Raw genomic sequence first — 19,796 nt, 5'->3', positions numbered from 1 at the left:
TGTATCTTTTTCTTTCTTTCTTTTTCTTTTTCTTTCTTTCTTTCTTTTTTTCTTTTCTTTCTTTCTGTTCCTCCTTCCTTCCTTGTCTAATTTTTACTATTGCAATTATAGTATTTCATGACATTATTTAAAAGAAAATAGAGCACCTTGCTGGATTAATCCCTGGTGCTTTTGAGAAAGTGGGGCAGAGGGCAGGCGGGCTGGATGTTTGTCCCCCACCTGTTGACATGTGACAGGTTGGAAGCTTTTTCCCTCTGTCAAGCCTGACCGGCTTTTAAAAGCAGCCAAGCAGGTTAACTACTGTGTGGTTAATATTCCACCTTTGTTCAAAGCCTGCCCTGCCATTGAGTTTGCTTTGTCGGCAACTTGCAGAAGGGGCTGCCAAGTGGGGTGGGGGTGGGGTGGGGGGAGAGATTGACCCATGGTGGAATGCTGAAGCTGGGCAAAACGAAACCCTCCACCCCAGGAGCTCTTCAAGAGTTTAGCAGTCATTGTACTGCGGGGGGACATTTTCTGCGAACAACAGTTGACTTGCAAAGGGTGATGCTGGTCTGGCCCCTGACTTTTTTCTATTTGTCTTGCCGGCTTCTCTGATGTTCTGAGTTTGCCAGTCCAACATTTAGGTCAGTGTTTCTCAACCTGGGCCCCTTTCAAAAAGTGTGTGGACTTCAACTCCCAGAATTCCCCAGCTGGCATGGCAATGAATTTTAAGACGTGTAAGACTTCAAGACCCAGAATTCTCCAGCCAGCGTGGCGATTAGGCATATCAGAAATTTCAATCACATATTTTCTACCTGCTTGGAAGCCCATGCAGATCAGTGTGACCTGGGTTGAAACGTTAAAGCTTTGCTTGTTGGTGGGGTAGAATGTCCAGGAGACATTTTGGGGTCTAAAAATGGGCGGTGGCTCTCGTTATCCTTCCAAAAAGATGAGGAGGGGGGGGTAGAAATGGAGACCCAGGACCCGATCTGAGCTATGAGGACCAAAAGTTTACTCTTCCAAGTTTTTGGGGCTGGTACCGGAGTCCATCTTCACACAACTTCTCTCTCTCTCTCTCTCTCTCTCTCTCTCTCTCTGGAACTTGTGTGAGAAAGAGAATTCTGGAGAGAGAGAATGAGAATGAGCCCGAAAAATCTAGAAGAATAAACCTCTTGTCCCGCTGACCGACTCAGATTGGATCCTGCAATATTATCCAGGGACACATATAATTTGCCTTCATTCGCAAATAACCGACCCGGTTTGCTTTTCCAAATTTATTTATTCCTTAACCAGCCTAGGATGCTAAAGGAAATTCAGACAACTGCAAGGTTTTCTTTCTCGACTCAAGGCGTAGGAAGCGGCTCCCTCCCCCCACTTTGGCCCATCCTAAATCCTGTGCTAGAGAAAAAAAAGGCAGAATCCCAGCAAGTGGAAAATTTGACGCAAAATGTCAAATAATAGTAAGGGGGAAGCTTGTAGTTTCTGTATTCCCTCCCCCTTCAACCGCCAGGCCGGCAGGATCTGGCTTTTAACAGCCAGCCAGCAAACCCAAGTTGTCTGAAGCTGTTCCCCTGCCCCATACACACAGCTCCCTTCCAGAATCAGAAGGTTTCTCTGCCCCAGATAATATTTTGAATTAAACAAACAAAAAAATAAATAAATTCAGAGCCTGAACTTGCTGTCCCCTTGAAAAAGGAGAGTGAAAAAGGGGATTGAAATGGAGAAACACCCGATTTTTTTGACTTTGTAATGTCTGCGTGTCTCTAAAGAAAACGGGCAGTCTGGTGTTAGAGACTTAGAATAGTCTGGACCAGGGGTCTCCAACCTTAGCAACTTTAAGACTTGTGGACTTCAACTCCCAGAGTCCCTCAGCCAGCAAAGCTGGCTGAGGAACTCTGGGAGTTGAAGTCCACAAGTCTTAAAGTTGCTAAGGTTGGAGACCCCTGGTCTGGACCACAATCCAGTGCGTGACATAGGCAGTCCTCGACCGACAAGCTCGTTTAGTGACCGTCTGTTTAGTGAGCATCCCCATGGTCACGCGATCCAAACTCAAAGAAACTTGTCAACTGACCCGTACTTATGACAGTTGCAACGTCCCAGGGTTCTGTGGTCGCTTTTTGCGACCTTTTGACAAGCCAAATCAACGGGGAAACCAGATTCACTTAACGACCGGGTGACTAACTTAACAGCCGTGGCAAGAAAGGTTGTAAAACGGGGCAAAACTTCCTTAACGAAGGTCTTACTTAGCGACAGAAATAGTGGGCTCCATTGTAGTTGTACGTCGAGGGCCACCAGTGATTTAAAGTTCTGCTTTGCTCTCGGTCAATACATAAAGAAGGGAGATACGAATGTTAGAACGAAGGAGTTGTTTTGCTTCTTTCAGATGTGATCTTGGCCTCCAACTTTTGAACCCACCCGTTTTCTGGGTTTTCCCATGACCAGACCTTAAGTTGGTTCACACAATAGGGTCAGGCACATCAAGACCTGAAACCAATGAGCATGTTGGGAAAATACGACATGTGAATTTTTAACGGGTCTGGTTAAGAACACTGCGAATTGTCCACCTTCTTGGTAGCGTTGGACATATCCATGTGAGGCTCTGAATTTGGTGGTTTTCTGGCAGACGTTTCATAACCCAACTGGGTAACGTCATCAGTCCTAAAAGAGAGTGGGGATTGCGGGGAGGAGGAGGACTTTGGGGTCCTTGGTGCTCTCTGAGCTTGGTGATTTTCTTGCAGACGTTTCATGATCCAATTAAGTAACATCATCAGTGGTAGAAGGGAGTGGGGTCTATAACTGTCTGGTTCGGTTCTGCAACCCAACAAGAAAAACACAGACTTCAGAGGATAATTAGAACTGTAGAAAAAATAATTGCTACCAACTTGCCTTCCATTGAGGACCTGTATACTGCACGAATCAAGAAGAGGGCCGTGAAAATATTTGCAGATCCCTCGCATCCTGGACATAAACTGTTTCAACTCCTACCCTCAAAACGACGCTATAGAGCACTGCACACCAGAACAACTAGACACAAGAACAGTTTTTCCCCGAAGGCCATCACTCTGCTAAACAAATAATTCCATCAACACTGTCAGACTATTTACTGAATCTGCACTACTATTAATCTTCTCATCGTTCCCATCACCAATCTCTTTCCATTTATGACTGTATGACTGTAACTTTGTTGCTGGCAATCCTTATGATTTATATTGATATATTGACCATCAATTGTGTTGTAAATGTTGTACCTTGATGAAGGTATCTTTTCTTTTATGTACACTGAGAGCATATGCACCAAGACAAATTCCTTGTGTGTCCAATCACACTTGGCCAATAAAAATTCTATTCTATTCTAAACAGAGCAAATCCCACTCCATCTTAGTACTGGTGACTGATACTTAGTTGGGTCATGAAACGTCTGCAAGAAAACCACCAAGCTCAGAGAGCACCAAGGACCCCTCATTTCAGCGCTGACCTGCAGGCAATTCTCTACAGGCAAATGAATATCAGTGTGACTTTTGTTCATTTCCCCCATCTACAAAAAGAACTGCAGCTGAACTGACCAATTCCTGACACAATATGAAGAGCTTAACAAAATAGCCACTTAGCTATAACGTTTTGTTTATTTGTTCGTTCTATTTCTATGGCTTCCCAGCTCAGCCAAAGGCTCTGCGTGGCATACAATTCAGTGCTTGGGGCAGTTTACTTAATTCCTACTCCAGTTTTACAGTTTTTGCCTTTTAGACTCAAACGCCCACCTTGCTTAAACTCTACACCCCTTCCAACCATTGCGTCTCAAAAACCACTAGAATTGTGCAAAGTACAATCTCCCCAGATCATTGGTAAAAGCCAACAGCAGAATTTGGACTTAAAATGTGGATTGCTAAGTGTTTTTCCGATCCAGCTTTGATTCTAACTGGGTAATGCTTTAGATTTAGAATTTTTAAAAAGGTAAGCAATTTTTTTTTTCTTTCTGGAAAGGAAGAAGGGAGGGATCCAAGTCATAAGCTCAGCTGAAGAGCAGGCTAGCTTGCCTTTTTTTTTTGCTGAGCAAACGGCTGTCTGCGCAAGCATCTCAGGATTATTAATTGCTGAGCGACCATAAATTCTGATCTGAGACACAGGAACGTTGCTGACAGCTGTGGGTGCAAATTTCCTTTCCTGCCCCGTTAAGGAGCAAGGTCCTTTTTAATGGCCTTCCCTGGGTTTAAAGGTCTGTACAGATTCTCAGTCCTCCAGGTCATGGTGGTCCCAAAGGTGCTTTTTCAGGAGGCAACTGGACTTTGTTTTTTTCTTTGAAGAGGTTTCGCTTCTCAACCAAGAAGCTTCTCCCACTCTGACTGAATGGCGGGGGAATGGAATTCTTCAGTCCAGAGTGGAAGAAGCTTCTTGGATGAGAAGCAAAATGTCTTCAAAGAAAAACCAAGAAAGTCCAGTTGCCTCTTGGAAGGAAAGCACCTTTGGGACAACTGTGTCCTGGAGGACTGAGAATCTCTCTTAGAGCAGGGGTCTCCAACCTTGGCCACGTTAAGACGTGTGGACTTCAACTCCCAGAATTCCTCAGCCAGCTGGCTGAGGAATTCTGGGAGTTGAAGTCCACACGTCTTAACGTGGCCAAGGTTGGAGACCCCTGCTCCAGATAAGCCAGGGGAAGCTGTCCGGGAGCAGATACAGGCCCTGGCGGGGGTGGAATCTCTCCTCCCTGCTTGGCTGGGATCCGTAGACTTTCCTGAGCCCCTGCAGGTGGGTGTGAAACAATAGAGAGGCAGGCTGGGTTCACACAACACCTGGGCTAGCATGAGGTTAACAGGGTGGTTCTAGTGTTGCATTGACCCAGTTCACGTGGCTAGATTAGGGTTAGTGCATTGCATGAACTCCATAAACCATCTTTTAGCCAGCATTGCCTTGCATGCAACTCCTTGGCCAAAGTTCAAGGCAAGCTCCCATGATCCTTTGCGGCCAAGAGGTCCTTTGAACCAATCCCCGGGCGGGGTTGGCTCAGCACCAGGCCTTTCCCATGAGCCTTTGCTTCTCCACCGTCTCGACGTTAAAGGAAGGTGAGAGGGCGGGGCTTCTCTTGGTTGAACGTTCGAAGACGACTGTTGGAGACTCCCCCCCCCCTCTCCTTTTCTATTCTGGAACTGAGATTCTTATTGGTTCATAAGAAGAAGAGGGGCAGGGTTGAGACTGAAGTCACGTCTACCAATTAAAATAAAGCTCGAGCGTTGTCGGCCCAATGGGTTTCCAGAAAGAAGAGTGACGGGCATAAAAATCGGCCAATAGGTTTAACTTTTTGGAGCGACCGCGTCTTCTTTATGGGATCCAATCAGGGCGTCCCTTTCAGATTTGGCGCAATCCGGTTTCGAACGGCTGAGATTGACCCTTCCTTGAGCCAATGGGATTTCAGGGTCAAACCGTAGCTTTTCAGGGGTCCCGACGGTTTTAATGAAGAAGAAGGAGGGAAGTTCACGAGGAGCAATGTGGTGGGGCGGGATGCCGCGAGGAGAGACGTCGCCTTGATCCAATGAATTTGAAGGAAGTGGGGACGGATGTTCCTGCTGGCCAACGGAAAAGGCCAAGGCCTTTGATAAACGGATGCGAGAGCGAATCACATCGGCAGGCGGGAGACAGTCGACCCTATGGCGGCGGAGGGCGGGACAAGGGTAGGTAAGGCACCGCTTCGACCCAATGAGAGGCCGGATGGCCTTGAGCGACGGCGGGCCAGCCCAATAGAAGCGTGTCTGAGGTGGGAGCGGGGGTGGGCTGGTGTAGAGTGGGCGCCATGTCGCGGCGGAGGTGGCGAGGTTCGCAGAGCGGCGAAGGCGGCGGTGGCGGCTCGGGACGCGGAGGGGAAATGGTGAAGATGGCCGGCGGCGGTGGTGGCGGCTCCGGCCGTTATTACGGGGGCGGCCCTGAAGGCGGGCGCGCCCCGAAGCGCCAGAAAACGGAGAACGCGGATCACGGGCCGGGGGGAGCGGCCGGCGGAGGCGGGGTGAGAGAGCGGCCGCCGGGCTGAGGAGAAAAAAGGAGAAGAAAAGCAGACGGGGCTCGCGGGGTGGGGGAGAAGGGCGGCGTTTCCGGAGCGAGACGTCCCGCGGGGCCGAAAGGCCTTTAAAAACGCGCCTGGCGCTGGACTACAACTCCCATCGTCCCTCATATAAAGGGCGCGCGCAGGAGAGGGGGGGAAGTGGGGCCTTTGCTGTTCAGCGGGCTGCGTGGTGGCAAGATGGGAGTTGTCTTGCCGCACGGGAGCCGAAGGGGCCAGCGTGGAGCCTCCACGGGTAGGCGCAGTCTACCGTTAGGCTACCGCCTCTCTCCCCCCCGTTTTTTGAACCTGCGGCCGCCTGGATGGGAGGGTCCAAAGAGGGAAGGTCTCCCCCCCCACCTCCAAGCAGCTCTTCAGCGCTTATGGACCTTGAAGGGGGAAAGGTGGGGGGGGGCCCAGGGCGGGGGTCGCCCTACCGGGTAAGTACAAGCTGGTCCTCAAGTTACGACCTCCACGGAGCCCAGCGGTTCTGTTGCTAAGTGGCAACCTTGGTTCCGGTCAGCTTTGTCCCGTTTTACGACCTTTCTTGCCACGGTTGTTAAGGGAGTCCCTGCGGTTGAGTAGCACAGTGGTTGAGCGAATGGGGCTTCCCCGTTGGTCGGAAGGTCGCAAATGGGGGAATTGCATGACCTTGGGGCCCTGCGACCGTCATAAAGAGGAACCCCTTGCCAAGCGTCTGAATTTTGAAGCACGTGACCCCCGGGGAGACTGCTGCAATGGTCATTTAATGTGGTCCTGAGTCAGGTTGTTTTTTTTTTGTTTTAGTGCTATTTTTACTTTGGTCACTAAATGAACTTGTAAATCGAGGACTTCCTGCAGAGCTTTCCCTTGACAGGCGCAGTCTACCGGTGTGCTGCGAGGAAGGACGGCTGCCTGCTTCGCCTTCCTTCCTGTGATGCTTTAACATGGGTGGGCACTTATAGCTCCTTTATGACCTTGGGGACTTCAGCTCCCAGAATTCCAGGAAGGGATTCTGAGCCAGGAATTCTGGGAGTTGAAGTCCCCAGATTGTAAAGGGGCCCATCCCTGCCTTAACATGACAGCATTCAGTGGCTTTTTGAAAGACTGGGATTCGCCCCAGGTTCGAGTCAGGACCGGAAGGCCCATAAGGAAGGGTTGGCCTTGACTAGCAGAGCACTCAGACCCCATGCAAGCCATCACTTTTACCTGCTGCAAATATGCACGACAAGGCTGGTGTATTTACCTTGCGCACAGAGCTGGCTACATTTGGGAGGAGTGGCTTGTTTGCGTGCTTAATTGTGATTTATTGCACTCTGGTTCTGGTGCCCCAATTAAGGGCCAGCGGAAGGGATGATATGATCAGGATCAAGGCAACTCATTCTGCAGCGTCCAATTCCATCTGCAGGGAGAGTCATTTAATCTTGCTTAAGGGTTGGATTGGGTTGGGTTGTGTGTCCGAGGGCTTTTTCCTTTTGTGGAGAAAGTCATTGGTTAACTGCCTTTTTTCCCCCCCAGTTTGGGTGTGTGCATCTTGCAGGGTTTTTGGTAGCGGTTTCCTGGGTAGTGTGGTTTAACTGAAGCAAGAGTCGCTTTGCATATTGAGATGGGCCATGTATAAATTTAATGCTTTACTGGATTTAACTATTGGCCCCAGAACATCTAGATTGTGGGTTTAAATTTACTGGACCGGTCAAAGGATATGTGGGGTAAGTTTCTTTCTTGAGCAAAAAGCATTTGCATAGATTTAGGAGGGGATTTTGAGCATGAATTGGTCAAAGAAATGTAACTGGTGCTCTTTTAACATAAGCTGGGAGCAGAAGAATCCTGTGCTGGATCCAAGCAACAGCTGTTCTGTTGCTTCCCATCAACCTATAAAATAGGCCACAATAGCCAAGGATGATCTTTTCCTGGTTAATTTTCCCATTAAAAAAATAAGGCAGTAGCTTTACCTCTGATGAGAGGGAATTCCATTTGAGCTGCTAAGTTATCCTCTGCCTGACAGAATCCTTTTGGGGTGCTTAGCGTTGCTTCAGTTGTTCCAGTTTGCAGTCTCCCAGAAACACGTTTTTGTGAAAGAGCCTCCTCTTCTTGTTGTTTTTCTTGCACTAAATTTTTACCAGGGAAGCGTCAAATGACCTCCTTTTCTCTCGCAGGAGAACTATGATGATCCGCACAAGCCTGCGGCTTCTCCTGTGGTCCATATCAGGGGTCTGATTGATGGTGTGGTGGAAGCTGATCTGGTGGAGGCCTTGCAAGAATTTGGCCCTATCAGGTGAGAAAGGGGCAGCCAGAACATCCATCTGGGGTGGTGGTGGGGATATCATGACAGATCGTGCAGGTTCAGTGACTTAGTTCTTTTCTCTCTCTCGCCCCCCTCCAACACCCCCCCCCCAGCTATGTGGTGGTGATGCCTAAAAAAAGGCAGGCTTTAGTAGAGTTTGAGGACATACTCGGAGCTTGCAATGCTGTGAATTATGCAGCAGACAATCAGATCTACATTGCTGGGCATCCGGCCTTCGTCAACTATTCTACCAGCCAGAAGATTTCACGGCCCGGGGACTCCGATGATTCGCGAGGAGTAAACAACGTCTTGCTCTTCACCATTCTGAACCCCATCTACTCCATTACGACGGTGCGTTACGAGGCTGCATCATTGTGGGGGGAACCCAAATCTAGGATGTGGCGATCCTGCGTTTTGTTGGGCCTCCCAAGTTTGCTTTGGACCCAGGCAGGAAGAGCAGACTGAGGGTTAAGATACTGTCTGAATGGTTTGTGGGTCTGTCTCTGTCTCAATAAACTGGGCATTGAGGTCTGTGGCAGGCAGGGCTGCTAGGAGCCTCGCAGGGACTGTCCTTGGGAGATCATGTTGACTTTTACGGTCTTTGTCTTATAGGATGTCCTGTATACCATCTGCAACCCGTGTGGTCCAGTCCAGCGCATTGTTATCTTTAGAAAAAATGGGGTCCAAGCTATGGTGGAATATCCTTTTTTTTTTTTTTTTTTTGATAGCTGGGAAGAGCGAAGCAGAACTTTCTGCTTCAGCGTGGGCTGTGGGAGGCTAGTAGCTTGAAGAGATTTGACTAGGAAACACCCAGCTAAGATTTCCTTAATTCTGCAAACATTTGATTCTGTGCAAAGTGCTCAGAGAGCCAAAGCTTCTTTGAACGGGGCCGACATTTACTCTGGCTGCTGCACGCTGAAGATCGAATACGCCAAGGTGAGTGAGGGTTGCAGAAGAGAGGAGGGGCCCCTGTGTTGCACAGAAGGGTCTGTGGCCTCCCACCCCAAATCTGCAAGAACTTCTTTTCTGAAGGGATTGGCAAACCGGGCCAACGAAATTGCTTCACCCAGATTCCCCCTAATTAGCTCTGTACCCTTGTCCTGAAGGTTACTGGCTCTTCCCAATGGTTGTGCTGATCCCAAAGAACCTTGTGAAATGGCACAATTGTAGCTTCTTTGACGATACTTCTTTGCATAAGATAACCTTGCGAGCAGAAAAAAAGCATTCGGTTTTGGGTTGAAAAATTGAGAAAACGGATCTAGGAATTCCTACCAGTAGGGCAGCTAATGTGTAAACGATAGCTAGTCCTCACTTAATGGGGATAATTGAGCTGGGCCAGTTAACGGTTGTAAATCTTCACAGTTGGGTCATTACGTGACCAACCTGATTTTACAATCTTTTGTGCAGCAGTCATTAAGCAAACTCCAGGATTTCTGGTTTCTAGTAAAAATGTAAATTGTAGTCATGGGATGCTACAAACGGCTGGCACATGGAACCGTTTCGGTGGCTGTTGGAACTTTGGAACCAGGTCTTAAGTTTTTTTGGGGGGTGGGGTGGGGAGATCTGTCGGAACTTTGGCCCCTAAGCAACAAGTCATAAGTCGAGGACTACCTGTAGGTTACAGTAACACTGTTGCAGTGGCTGCAAAAACAAAGAACTTAACATGCTCCCACTGGCTATTTGATGTTAAACTTCACCCCCCCCTTCTCCCCTGCAAACTAGGAAAAAATCGTAAGTCCAGCATCTTTAATAGGAAGCGGGTTAAGACTCAGCCTGTTGCTAAAATTACATCTGCTTTACTAACAGTTGTGCTATGGGGCTGAGCTGGAGCAGATAGCTAGATACCTATGGTGATAAGCCAGCTAGGTCCCTGCTTTGTGACCTGTCCACAGCCAGTATAATCACCCACTGTGGCTTTGTTCCTCCCTCGCTCGCTCAATCTCCCTGTTTGGTTTTTTGACCCGTTTGTGCTTCGTTTTAGCCCACTCGCCTGAACGTCTTCAAGAATGACCAGGATACCTGGGACTACACCAACCCCAACCTCAGCGGGCAAGGTAACCTTGATAGCCTGCTCTCAAGCTACACACAGACCCTTTTTCCTGTTGAAGAAGAGCACACTTCCTCCAGCTGAATTGTGTGATGTAATGCCATTTGCCTGCTGTCCAACATGGGGCCCGATTTGGGGAAAGCTTGGAGGGCAGCATCCTGGCTTCAGGGCAGGAGGCTTCCCGAGCCTTCTAAGACTGGGGGCGCAGGGGTGGGTGGGTGGGTCGAGAATAGCTGCGAGGGAATCGGGGGCAGCTCCGTCTCCCTGATTGCATTTGGTCAGGTATCCTCCCTCCCTTGGTATTGCGTCTCTAGGCTGTGTGTGTGGATTGCAGCTACTAAGAAGGTTGGGGAGGTAGTTGCGGAGGTGGGGGGGAGTCGAAAAGCAGGCTGTGCTTTTTCTTGCATAAAAGGCAAAAGATTTCCTTTTATGTTCTGGGGCATCCTAGAATGGATGCTAGGGTGCTTTAACTCCCAGAAGGTCCAGAGATGGCTGCTCCTATCAGCCTCAAGACTTACACAGACCTTTGGCCCCGGGCCTAATCTAGCCGCCTCCTTTGTTGGGTCTGGGGGGCATATTGCATTTCTGCCATTCCATGGCTGGAGGGTGGTGGGCAGAGGGGGAAAGCCCTTCTCTCGTGGTCAAGGGAAACGTTTTCTGCGGGCAGACTGGGACTTGGGAGGGTGGCATACATTTTGGCTAAAGGGGTCTCCAGTGCCATTTGTGAGGAGGGCTGGTGGTGTCGCCATCTGTGTCCGCTCAGTCTAAAGCTAGTTGGAAGCCTTGCCTTGGCCTGCCTTCTTGAGGCACACCTGCAGAGAGAGAAAGCACGTTCCCTCTGTGAGGCGGCCACAGCTGGGCTTTTACAGGAGGTGTTGCCTTCAGGCTTGGCAGTTGAGTTGAGTTGAGCGGTTGGCTCCATGGAGAAAACCAGCCTGGGGAGGCTGTTGGTTTGCGGGCAGATGGGTGAGGCTCCGGCAGAGGTCACTTTTGACCCCACCCTCACGGCGAAGCAAGCAATGGCATTACATGACTTGACATGAACATGACTCACTTTCTCCTCCAAAGGTACATACTTAGGCGCTGTGCAGATTGGCAGTGGCTTAAGTTGGCAGGGCTGGGCAGTTCAGAAGCTGCCTCCCGGCTCTCTGCCCTCTCCCTCAGGCTGGGCACCAAGGAAGGGGCGATATATCTGGCCTTTTCCCAGCTCTGAACCGATTTCCCACATGACCCTGGGGGACCCGCGCACAGCTGCCGTGGAAGTTCTGAATTGCCTGGGATCTGCCTTCTGCTAGACACTCTCTTTAACAACACTACACAGTGTAGGAAAAAAACAAACAAAAGCTCAACCTTGCATTAGCTCTTCCTGGAGAAAACATGCAGCATCTTAAGTGTTACCCGAAAGGAACAGATTGAGTTCATGTCCTCACATCAAGAACACAACACCGTGATCCGAGAGACATCTACAAGCACAGAGGGAGACAGAAAAAGAGAGAGACAGAGACAGAGAGAGACTCACCAGGCCACGACATGCTTACAAAACAAAAACAGACAAAAGCCAAAAAAAAAACCTTGAACCCAAGAAGGTAACACAGAAACTAGGAAAAACACCAGAGGGGTCTCAGACAAAGTGCGCCAACGGTCTTACGGAGAACGGAGTAGATCCCCGAGACCCTTCAAGACATAAGATGCTCTCCATATCAACTTGATTTGGTTTGGGAGGGCCTTTTATTACTCTTTTCTTGCAGTCCTCGGCTGCCGACATTTTTATCAGCGCCAAGCGGAGACAGACAAACCCCAGACAAAAACACCCAAGTCCCCGAGAGCCCCGAGTTCCCTAGAGACTGGGGGTCTTTTCCGCTTCAGGGGCACTTGAGAGCCAAGGCACACTCCATTAACAGAGGAGAGAGACACGCACACGGGAGACCTACACAGCCAGAAGCACCAAAAAAAAACCTGTTAACAGCACATGACAAAAAAAAAACATCAGGAGACGCAACACGGAAGGGACACTCATTTACACCTTTTGTCATGTCCTTTTTTTTCCTTGATACCATCTGAAGACAAAAACAAAAAACAAACAAAAATCTGTGAGCCCTTTTTCATTTAATTTTTTTTAAAAAAATTTGATTGTGTCAGTTTGGTGCCTTTTGACGTGACTTTGACTCTGGAACCATGTAACGCAGGGTCGCAGTGTATGTTTGATGGGACGCCATCTTTCAGAACTGTGCTTACACTGTTGAAGCGTCCAATGGTAAGAGAAATGCAGAATATATTTGTGACAAGGGACATTGTACTGTAAACTCCTGCTGTAAGTAGCCTTTTTCAATCTTTGTAAATGCCTATTGAAATAAACTGCGAAACTCTTTTTACTTTTTTGTTTTTTTAAAAAAAAGAACGAGAATTGTATGACTTGCTTTAAATTCTTCTATCTTTGTATATCGATTTGTGTTTAAACTGGACAATTTTTGCTTTGCTTTGCCATCTTCTTCTTGGTCTTGATTTAATCCTTTTAGCACTGCTAGAGGTGGGGAGTGGGCTGGCAAAGACTTTCGTTTCCTCTTTTCCCCCCCCGCCCCGCTACTCTAATGTTCGAATTGGTGTGGTGAAATTGACTTCTCTTGATCCATTTATGTATTTTTTAAAGCCTTCTCTGCCACAGGGTTAAATATTTGGGAGGAAAGGGAGGCAGGCTTTAAGATAAGATGGAGAACCTTTGTTAGGCCAGATAGATGGTTGAGAACAATGCTTGGTGCCCAAGAGAGTTCTAGTTCATCAGGTTTGCTGCTTAAATAAACGTCCGGAAGACACATCAGTTCGAGGTAGTATCAGGATCTGTCCCAAACGGCCTCTTCCGGCACTCGCCTAACTGGGTGGACTGGGAGGAGAGGGGGTTGTACAGGATGCCCCTGAAAAGGAAGTGTTGTTTTAAAATTGCCCCCCTCCTCCTGTGGTGGAAAGAAAAGAGAGATATTCTGAGGAATCTGGAGTTTTTAATATGGAGAATGCCTTAGGCCGGCTTCGGAGCCTAACCAAGGTCTCCCAACACAGAGGTCAGCCCTAGAAATCAAGGCGACCGAGCTGTTTCCAGAAGATTCTAACATTGGTCTGCTTTTGACAGGGGAGCCAGGCGGGAATCCGAACAAGCGCCAGAGGCAGCCTCCTCTCCTCGGGGATCATCCTGCGGAATACGGTGAGGCCCGGTCGGTGGGGCAGCATCGTCTTGCCCTCATCCAATTTTGCCCTGGCATTGGCTGACTTTTGCTTCCTCCTCCAGGAGGACCTCACGGGGGCTACCACGGCCACTACCATGACGAAGGCTATGGCCCTCCTCCTCCTCATTATGAAGGGAGGCGGATGGGGCCGCCTGTGGGGGGCCGCCACAGAGGACCCAGCCGCTACGGGCCTCAGTACGGGCACCCCCCACCTCCGCCACCGCCTCCAGAGTATGGCCCCCATGCCGACAGCCCCGTTTTGATGGTCTACGGCCTGGACCAGTCTAAGATGAACTGCGACCGTGTTTTCAACGTCTTCTGCCTCTATGGAAACGTGGAGAAGGTGAGCAGCAGAGGGAGAGGGCAGGTTGGCAGAGCTTCTAGTTGGTGCTGAGTTTGGCCTCCATACATTACACACACACACAGTTTTTGGCTTGCTTCAGAAAACTTTGGACAAGGTGCTGCTGTTGTTCCCTTTTGCTCGGAAAGCCCAAGTACCATCTCTGGATGCCTACCTATCTGCTCGCTTTGTCTTGAGCCGCATCCAGATTGGCCAGTTTCCCAAACCAGGTGTAAGATTTGGACCTGGTGAAATAGGAGGTGGAGAGACTTCCTTCCCCTTGGTCACAAGAGGCTCCCTGGGTAGAATTCCTGGAGAAGCTGAGAACCTCCTGCACTGTTGCAGTTCCTTTCTGCCTCTGGAAATCTCAAATCCCACGGTGGGAGAAGTTTAAGCACTTCACTTCTTTGGAAACATGTTTGAGTTCAAAGGGCAGGCTGGTGCAACATTGGAAAGGCTTTGCTCTTGCATTGATTGAGGTGTAGTCAGCTGCCAAGCGGCCAAATTTTGATCACATGACTGCACGGATGCTGCAAAGATCAGATGAAAAATGCTCCTAAGTCACTTTTTGCCGTGCTGTTGTAACTTCAAACCAATGAATGGTTATAAGTCGAGGATTGCCTGTGTGATTCGGAGGGTATACACAAGCAAGTCATTTTGAATGCAGAGGCTGGGGGTTGTTTTGAGCTACTGTTTCTGAAACAATCCCTATTAAAATGGAGACAAAGTTTGTATCCATGCTGGGTGGGTGGGTGGGAGGGCGTCTCTGTCAGGGTTCCAAGTAACACCCCCAACGAAAGAAGACTCCAAGGCTAGAAGTTCCTCAAAGTTCCATCTTATTAGAGATGTCATATTGGCACATCTGGGAAAACCCGAATCTGAAAGCTTCCAGGTTTTCGCTATCCAAAAGAAAGTCCAAGTCCCTTCCCCCTGCACCCACATGTCCATCACATGGTCCAATCAATGCACCGTCCCAACGGGAGATGCCTCCCAGTTCCAGCCTTCCAGGTGCAGGGCAAGATGTCCTTGACCCTCTGAGAAAGGAATGTTGTTATGACTACATATCAGCCCTGCTCCATGCAATCCCCCCCTCCCCGTTTCCCACAACAGTACATGTGGCAGGCCTGAAGGCCCAACGAAAAAGATGGCTTCCAGGCCTGAGAGTCTACTTTTGAAAACAATCCGCTTTTGCCCTCTTGTAGTTGAATCAAGAAATCCTCTTTTTTCTTTTTTAAAGGTGAAGTTCATGAAAAGCAAGCCTGGGGCAGCCATGGTGGAGATGGCAGACGGCTACGCGGTGGACCGAGCCATCACCCACCTCAACAATAACTTCATGTTTGATCAGAAGTTGAATGTCTGGTGAGTTCCACTTGCATTATTCCCAGGCCGCCTTGAGGAACCTAGGTCAAAGCCAGGAGGGCGCGACTGAGCAAGCCTGTCTCGCTTTGTCCGCAGCGTGTCCAAGCAACAGGCCATCATGCCTGGTCAGTCTTACGGTCTCGAGGACGGTTCCTGCAGCTACAAAGATTTCAGCGGCTCCCGGAACAATCGCTTCTCCACCCCGGAACAAGCTGCCAAGAACCGAATCCAGCATCCCAGCAACGTGCTCCATTTCTTCAACGCACCTCTGGAGGTGACGGAAGATAACTTCTACGAGGTAAGGCTTGTGACCTGAGGCAGCCTCAGCCTGCTTGGCCATAATGGGTGCATGTGTGAGCGGGGAATAATTCAGCAGTTTGTTTATTTGTTTCGTGTTTCTTAACCACCCATCTTCCCTTAGAGGGCTTAGGAAGAATAAGTAAAACTTTCTGTCCTTAATGTATGACGTGATTGATGATGTTTAATGGATTCAGACAGCATCTCCCTCCCAAATGTAGCTTAACATTCCAAAAAACAGGAAGCAGTAATGCTAAAGAAAAAAACACAACAGGCTTTCATGTCTGGATATGATACTAGCAGAGGCTCTGGGGTGCCTCTGGATCCAGTTGGGCCCCTTTGCTGGTTCCTCTGGCTGACAAGTCTCTCAGGTCCTGAGCTGCCCTTTATTTGGCCTCAGAAGACGAGAACAGATTAATGCTCATTTTTGACAGAAGTGATAACAAGAAGAGGCTGTGAAGTGGACTAAAAGAGCGAGCAACGCGACCCACACGCCTCGCACACCCTTGCCTACCTGCAACGGTCGCTCCAGCTACCAGTAGCCGTCCACCTGGCCGCGCATGTGCTGAAATGGGACCAAATTTTGGGGGTAGGGCTTAATTTTAACGCATGCGCACAAAACAGTGCTGGGCCTTCTCTTTGGGGTGGGTCGCATTTTAGGAGAAACACGGTATTCAACACAGCACAGAAATATACGTAAAACGCAATTCCAGGATGGCTGAAAACTACAGGAAGGCAGCGGCGTCTGTAAGAGCCCCTGTGACTAGGACATGACTGAAGAGGGAAATCCTAAAATATACATTGGTGTGATCAGGGTAGCGGCTTAACGCTCCTGTGTTCATTTGTGTGGCATTGTTTCCCCCCATCAGATCTGTGATGAGCTGGGGGTGAAGAGACCGGCTTCCGTCAAGGTGTTTTCAGGGAAGAGTAAGTATCTCTGCAGAGGTTGGCCTTGGGGAACGCTGCTGCTCGGAAAACAGGGACCCAGGGCCACCCAGAGTGGCTTGGGGCGATTGGAACTGTAGTCCACCCCTCGAGAGTTTGCTCGCCCCTGTTCCAAGAAGGTGGGCCTGCTCCAGCTTCACCTGTATCTCGCTTGAAACGCCCACAGGTGAAAGGAGCTCGTCGGGACTGCTGGAGTGGGAAACCAAAGGGGATGCGCTGGAGACTCTGGCTTTCCTCAACCATTATCAGATGAAAAACCCAAGTAAGTTTTGTAGATGCTGAAGAAGGGGAGGCCTTGATGACAATGGGATTTGGGAATCTTCCCTCCTCTTTCCCCTTCCTCTGTTTAATTTTAGGGGTAGGGAAGGGAACCAACAGATTTTGACCGTGTTGGAGACTTGGCCAAATTAAGGGGTTTGGGATCCAGCCAGCGGCACATTCTGAACTGAGCCTCAGTGTCTAGAACTTGGTAACTGTTAAGGCCTGTGGAGTTCATCTCCCAGATTCACATAATAGCTGTGTTACTAACTTCATGACGGCAGGGGGTTCGCTTAACAATTGTGGCAAAAATAGTTGTTAAATGGAGCAAAACTCAATTGTCTTTGCTTTAGCCACGGAAATTTGAGGCTCAGTTGTGCTCATAAGTTGAGTGTTACTTATAATCACTCAGTACAAGTCATCCCTCAGGGGTTTTTAGTTTAAACCTGAATATGAGAGGTTTATTTGTTTAGACAGGTTTTCTTGACTATTCAGCCCAAAATGGATCACGTTGAGAGATGTTGGGGAAAGCTGGAGAAATGTTTCTTTTCTGTAGATGACGACCATTGTTTTTATTTTCGAGTAAATACAGTTGAGGAGACTCACAAACATGCCTGGCTTTCTCCTAGATGGGCCATATCCCTACACCCTGAAACTCTGCTTCTCAACCGCCCAACATGCTTCCTAATTGCTCTTCGGTTCCTGACCGAGAAGACTGCTCCGTTAACTTACTTGTGTGTGATATTTTTTGTTTTTGTTTTTGTTTGGCAAAGCTCCAGTGTCCCTTTGTTTTTTGTAAAAAACAATTTAAAAAAAAGCTTAATTAGAGGCTGCCTGCAGCTAGGTCGGCTGGGAAGAGAAGCCCGGTGGCATTCTGATGACATCGAATTTTAAAACGATCGTACCTGTGATATGTTTCCCCCCCCCCCCCATTCATACAATGTGTGCTGCCTGTGCTAGTTGGCACATTTAATAAAAGCTGTTTGAAAAATAAATTGTTGTACAAACTGAACCTGCTAACGCCTTGGGAAGTTTTTGTAGAACAGGGCAGGCAGGTACGTCGAAGGTCATTTTTTTCTTTGTTTCCATGGAAGACCAGGCTAAATTTAAAAAGGGAGGTACCACTTAACTGTTGTTTTATGCAAACCTTTTATTCTTTTCCCTTGCTTTATTGTATGTTGGGCGGCTTTATGATTTAAAGAAGGGAGCAGAGAGATGTTACTAAATCTATTCCACACTATAGAATAGAATAGAATTCTTTATTGGCCAAATGTGATTGGACACACAAGGAATTTGTCTTAGTGCATATGCTCTCAGTGTGCATAAAAGAAAAGATACCTTCATCAAGAATTATAAGGTACAACACTTAATGATAGCCATAGGGTACAAATAAGCAATCAGGAAACAAAATCAATATAAATGGTAAGGATACAAGCAACAAAGTTACAGTCATACAGTCATAAGTGGGAGGAGATGGGAACAAGTAGTGCAGATTTAGTAAATATGCAATACGGTGTTCAACACTACTATAGCCTTCATGCTTAGTTTTAGCTTTCCTAGGTTTCTAAGAACATTTAAGGCCAATCTCAAAGTTGCTTTTTTCAGGAGGCAATTAGACTTTTTTCTTTTTTGAAGACTTTTCGCTTCTCATGTAAGAAGCTTCTTCCGCTCTGACAGGATAGGGTTAGGGTCTATCCTGTCAGAGTCAACCATGACCTGGATGGCCGTGAATCTCTACAGAATTTAAGGCCAAGCATCTTTGCTACCTTTTAGTTTTTTTGGAAAAAAAAATCCTATATTGGTTTCCTCCAACACCAGCATTTAAAACATTTTGGAAATCGCAAACTTCTGAATGGCTGAAATCTCCCACTACTCATCCCAAGGGGGAGAAGGTAAAAATGCTTCCAAATAGGAAGGGTGTGATTGTGTGTCCCTGGCTGCCGCTCTTGACTTTTGTCTTGCGCATTTTTGCATGATCTTATCGAAAGGCCTTTTCTACAAGGGAAGACCAGGGAATTCTTCCTTTTTGCCTCCATGGAGCTTCCAGTATTGGGTTAGATTTTTAAGCCATTTTTAGATAAAACAATTACCCAGCCTTCTGGGCAAGGGAATTCTGGGAGTTGAAGACCAGACATCTTAAAATCGCTTTGAGGTTCATGGGATAGAAGGCGAGGTCCCAACTCCGCTTGCTTTTCCGAGGTGCGACTACAACTCCCGGCAGCCTCCCCGCCAACCACGCGCGTCCATTCCCCGCTTTCCCATTTCGGCCAGAAGAGGGCGGCCGAGGGAGGGCGGCGCTTGAGCTGCCCGGCTATAGAGGCGGAGAGAGGAAGCGGCGTCTCCTTCCGGAGAGGAGGCGGCGGCGGAGGGAAGGGACGGAGCCCGTCTAGTCCAGCCACTCACTGGTACGTCCGCCCGCCCGCCCCGTTCGCCCTTCCCTGCCGTAGCAGAGCCGAGAGCCATGGCGGTGGCGGCGTCGGGGGTCCTCGGGGGGCTGCTTCGGAGGCGTGAGTGGGCTCCCTCCCCGGTCCCTCCCTCCTGCTCCCCCCCCACTCCGGGGTCCCATTGCCCCCCCCGCTTCTCTTGCTGAACCCCCTCTGCCCCCCCCAGCTCAGCCTTCCAAAGCCTTAGACCACAGTGCCCATCATCCCCAGCCGGCTTCTCTGGAGGCCCCTGCACAGCTTGCCAGGGATGGGAAAGAGATTGCCCCTCCTCTCCCAGCCTCGCAGCTCTTCAGCTTCTGGGGAGGGCAGTGGGAGGGGAGCAATGGGAGGGGGCAGTGGGAGGGGAGCAATGGGAGGGGAGCAGTGGGAGGGGGGCAATGGGAGGGGAGCAGTGGGAGGGGAGCAATGGGGATGGGGAGCAGTGGGAGGGGAGCAATGGGAGGGGAGCAATGGGAGGGCGAGCAGTGGGAAGGGGGAGCAATGGGGAGGCGAGCAGTGGGAGGGGAGCAATGGGAGGGGAGCAGTGGGAGGGGAGCAATGGGAGGGGAGCAATGGGAGGGGGCAGTGGGAGGGGAGCAATGGGGAGGGCGAGTAGTGGGGAGGGGGGAGCAATGGGGAGGGGGA

General features: G+C 49.2%; 2 protein-coding genes across 2 annotated transcripts in view; both read left to right on the top strand.

The window, feature by feature from the left end:
- Positions 1 to 5,737: 5,737 nt before the first annotated feature.
- HNRNPL (heterogeneous nuclear ribonucleoprotein L) lies at positions 5,738 to 17,736 on the top strand. Its single transcript, XM_058195875.1, has 13 exons — positions 5,738 to 5,971; positions 8,140 to 8,258; positions 8,381 to 8,618; positions 8,880 to 8,967; positions 9,109 to 9,203; positions 10,249 to 10,321; positions 13,436 to 13,507; positions 13,592 to 13,872; positions 15,107 to 15,228; positions 15,325 to 15,526; positions 16,395 to 16,452; positions 16,637 to 16,732; positions 17,358 to 17,736. Exons 1-13 carry the CDS (start codon positions 5,762 to 5,764, stop codon positions 17,414 to 17,416), a joined length of 1,713 nt encoding a protein of 570 aa, XP_058051858.1. The 5' UTR covers positions 5,738 to 5,761; the 3' UTR covers positions 17,417 to 17,736.
- Positions 17,737 to 19,101: 1,365 nt separating this feature from the next.
- ECH1 (enoyl-CoA hydratase 1) overlaps positions 19,102 to 19,796 on the top strand; it is a 36,862-nt gene continuing 36,167 nt past the window's right edge. Inside the window, exon 1 of the mRNA XM_058195534.1 lies at positions 19,102 to 19,235. Within this exon, the coding sequence (XP_058051517.1) occupies positions 19,190 to 19,235 (46 nt within the window). The 5' untranslated portion in view covers positions 19,102 to 19,189. The remainder of the gene's footprint in view (positions 19,236 to 19,796) is intronic.

The sequence above is a fragment of the Ahaetulla prasina genome, chromosome 10, assembly GCF_028640845.1.
Source record: "Ahaetulla prasina isolate Xishuangbanna chromosome 10, ASM2864084v1, whole genome shotgun sequence".
Classification (NCBI taxonomy): domain Eukaryota; kingdom Metazoa; phylum Chordata; class Lepidosauria; order Squamata; family Colubridae; genus Ahaetulla; species Ahaetulla prasina.
Note: the sequence above shows the minus strand (reverse complement) of the source record. Positions and strands in the feature narration are given on the sequence as shown.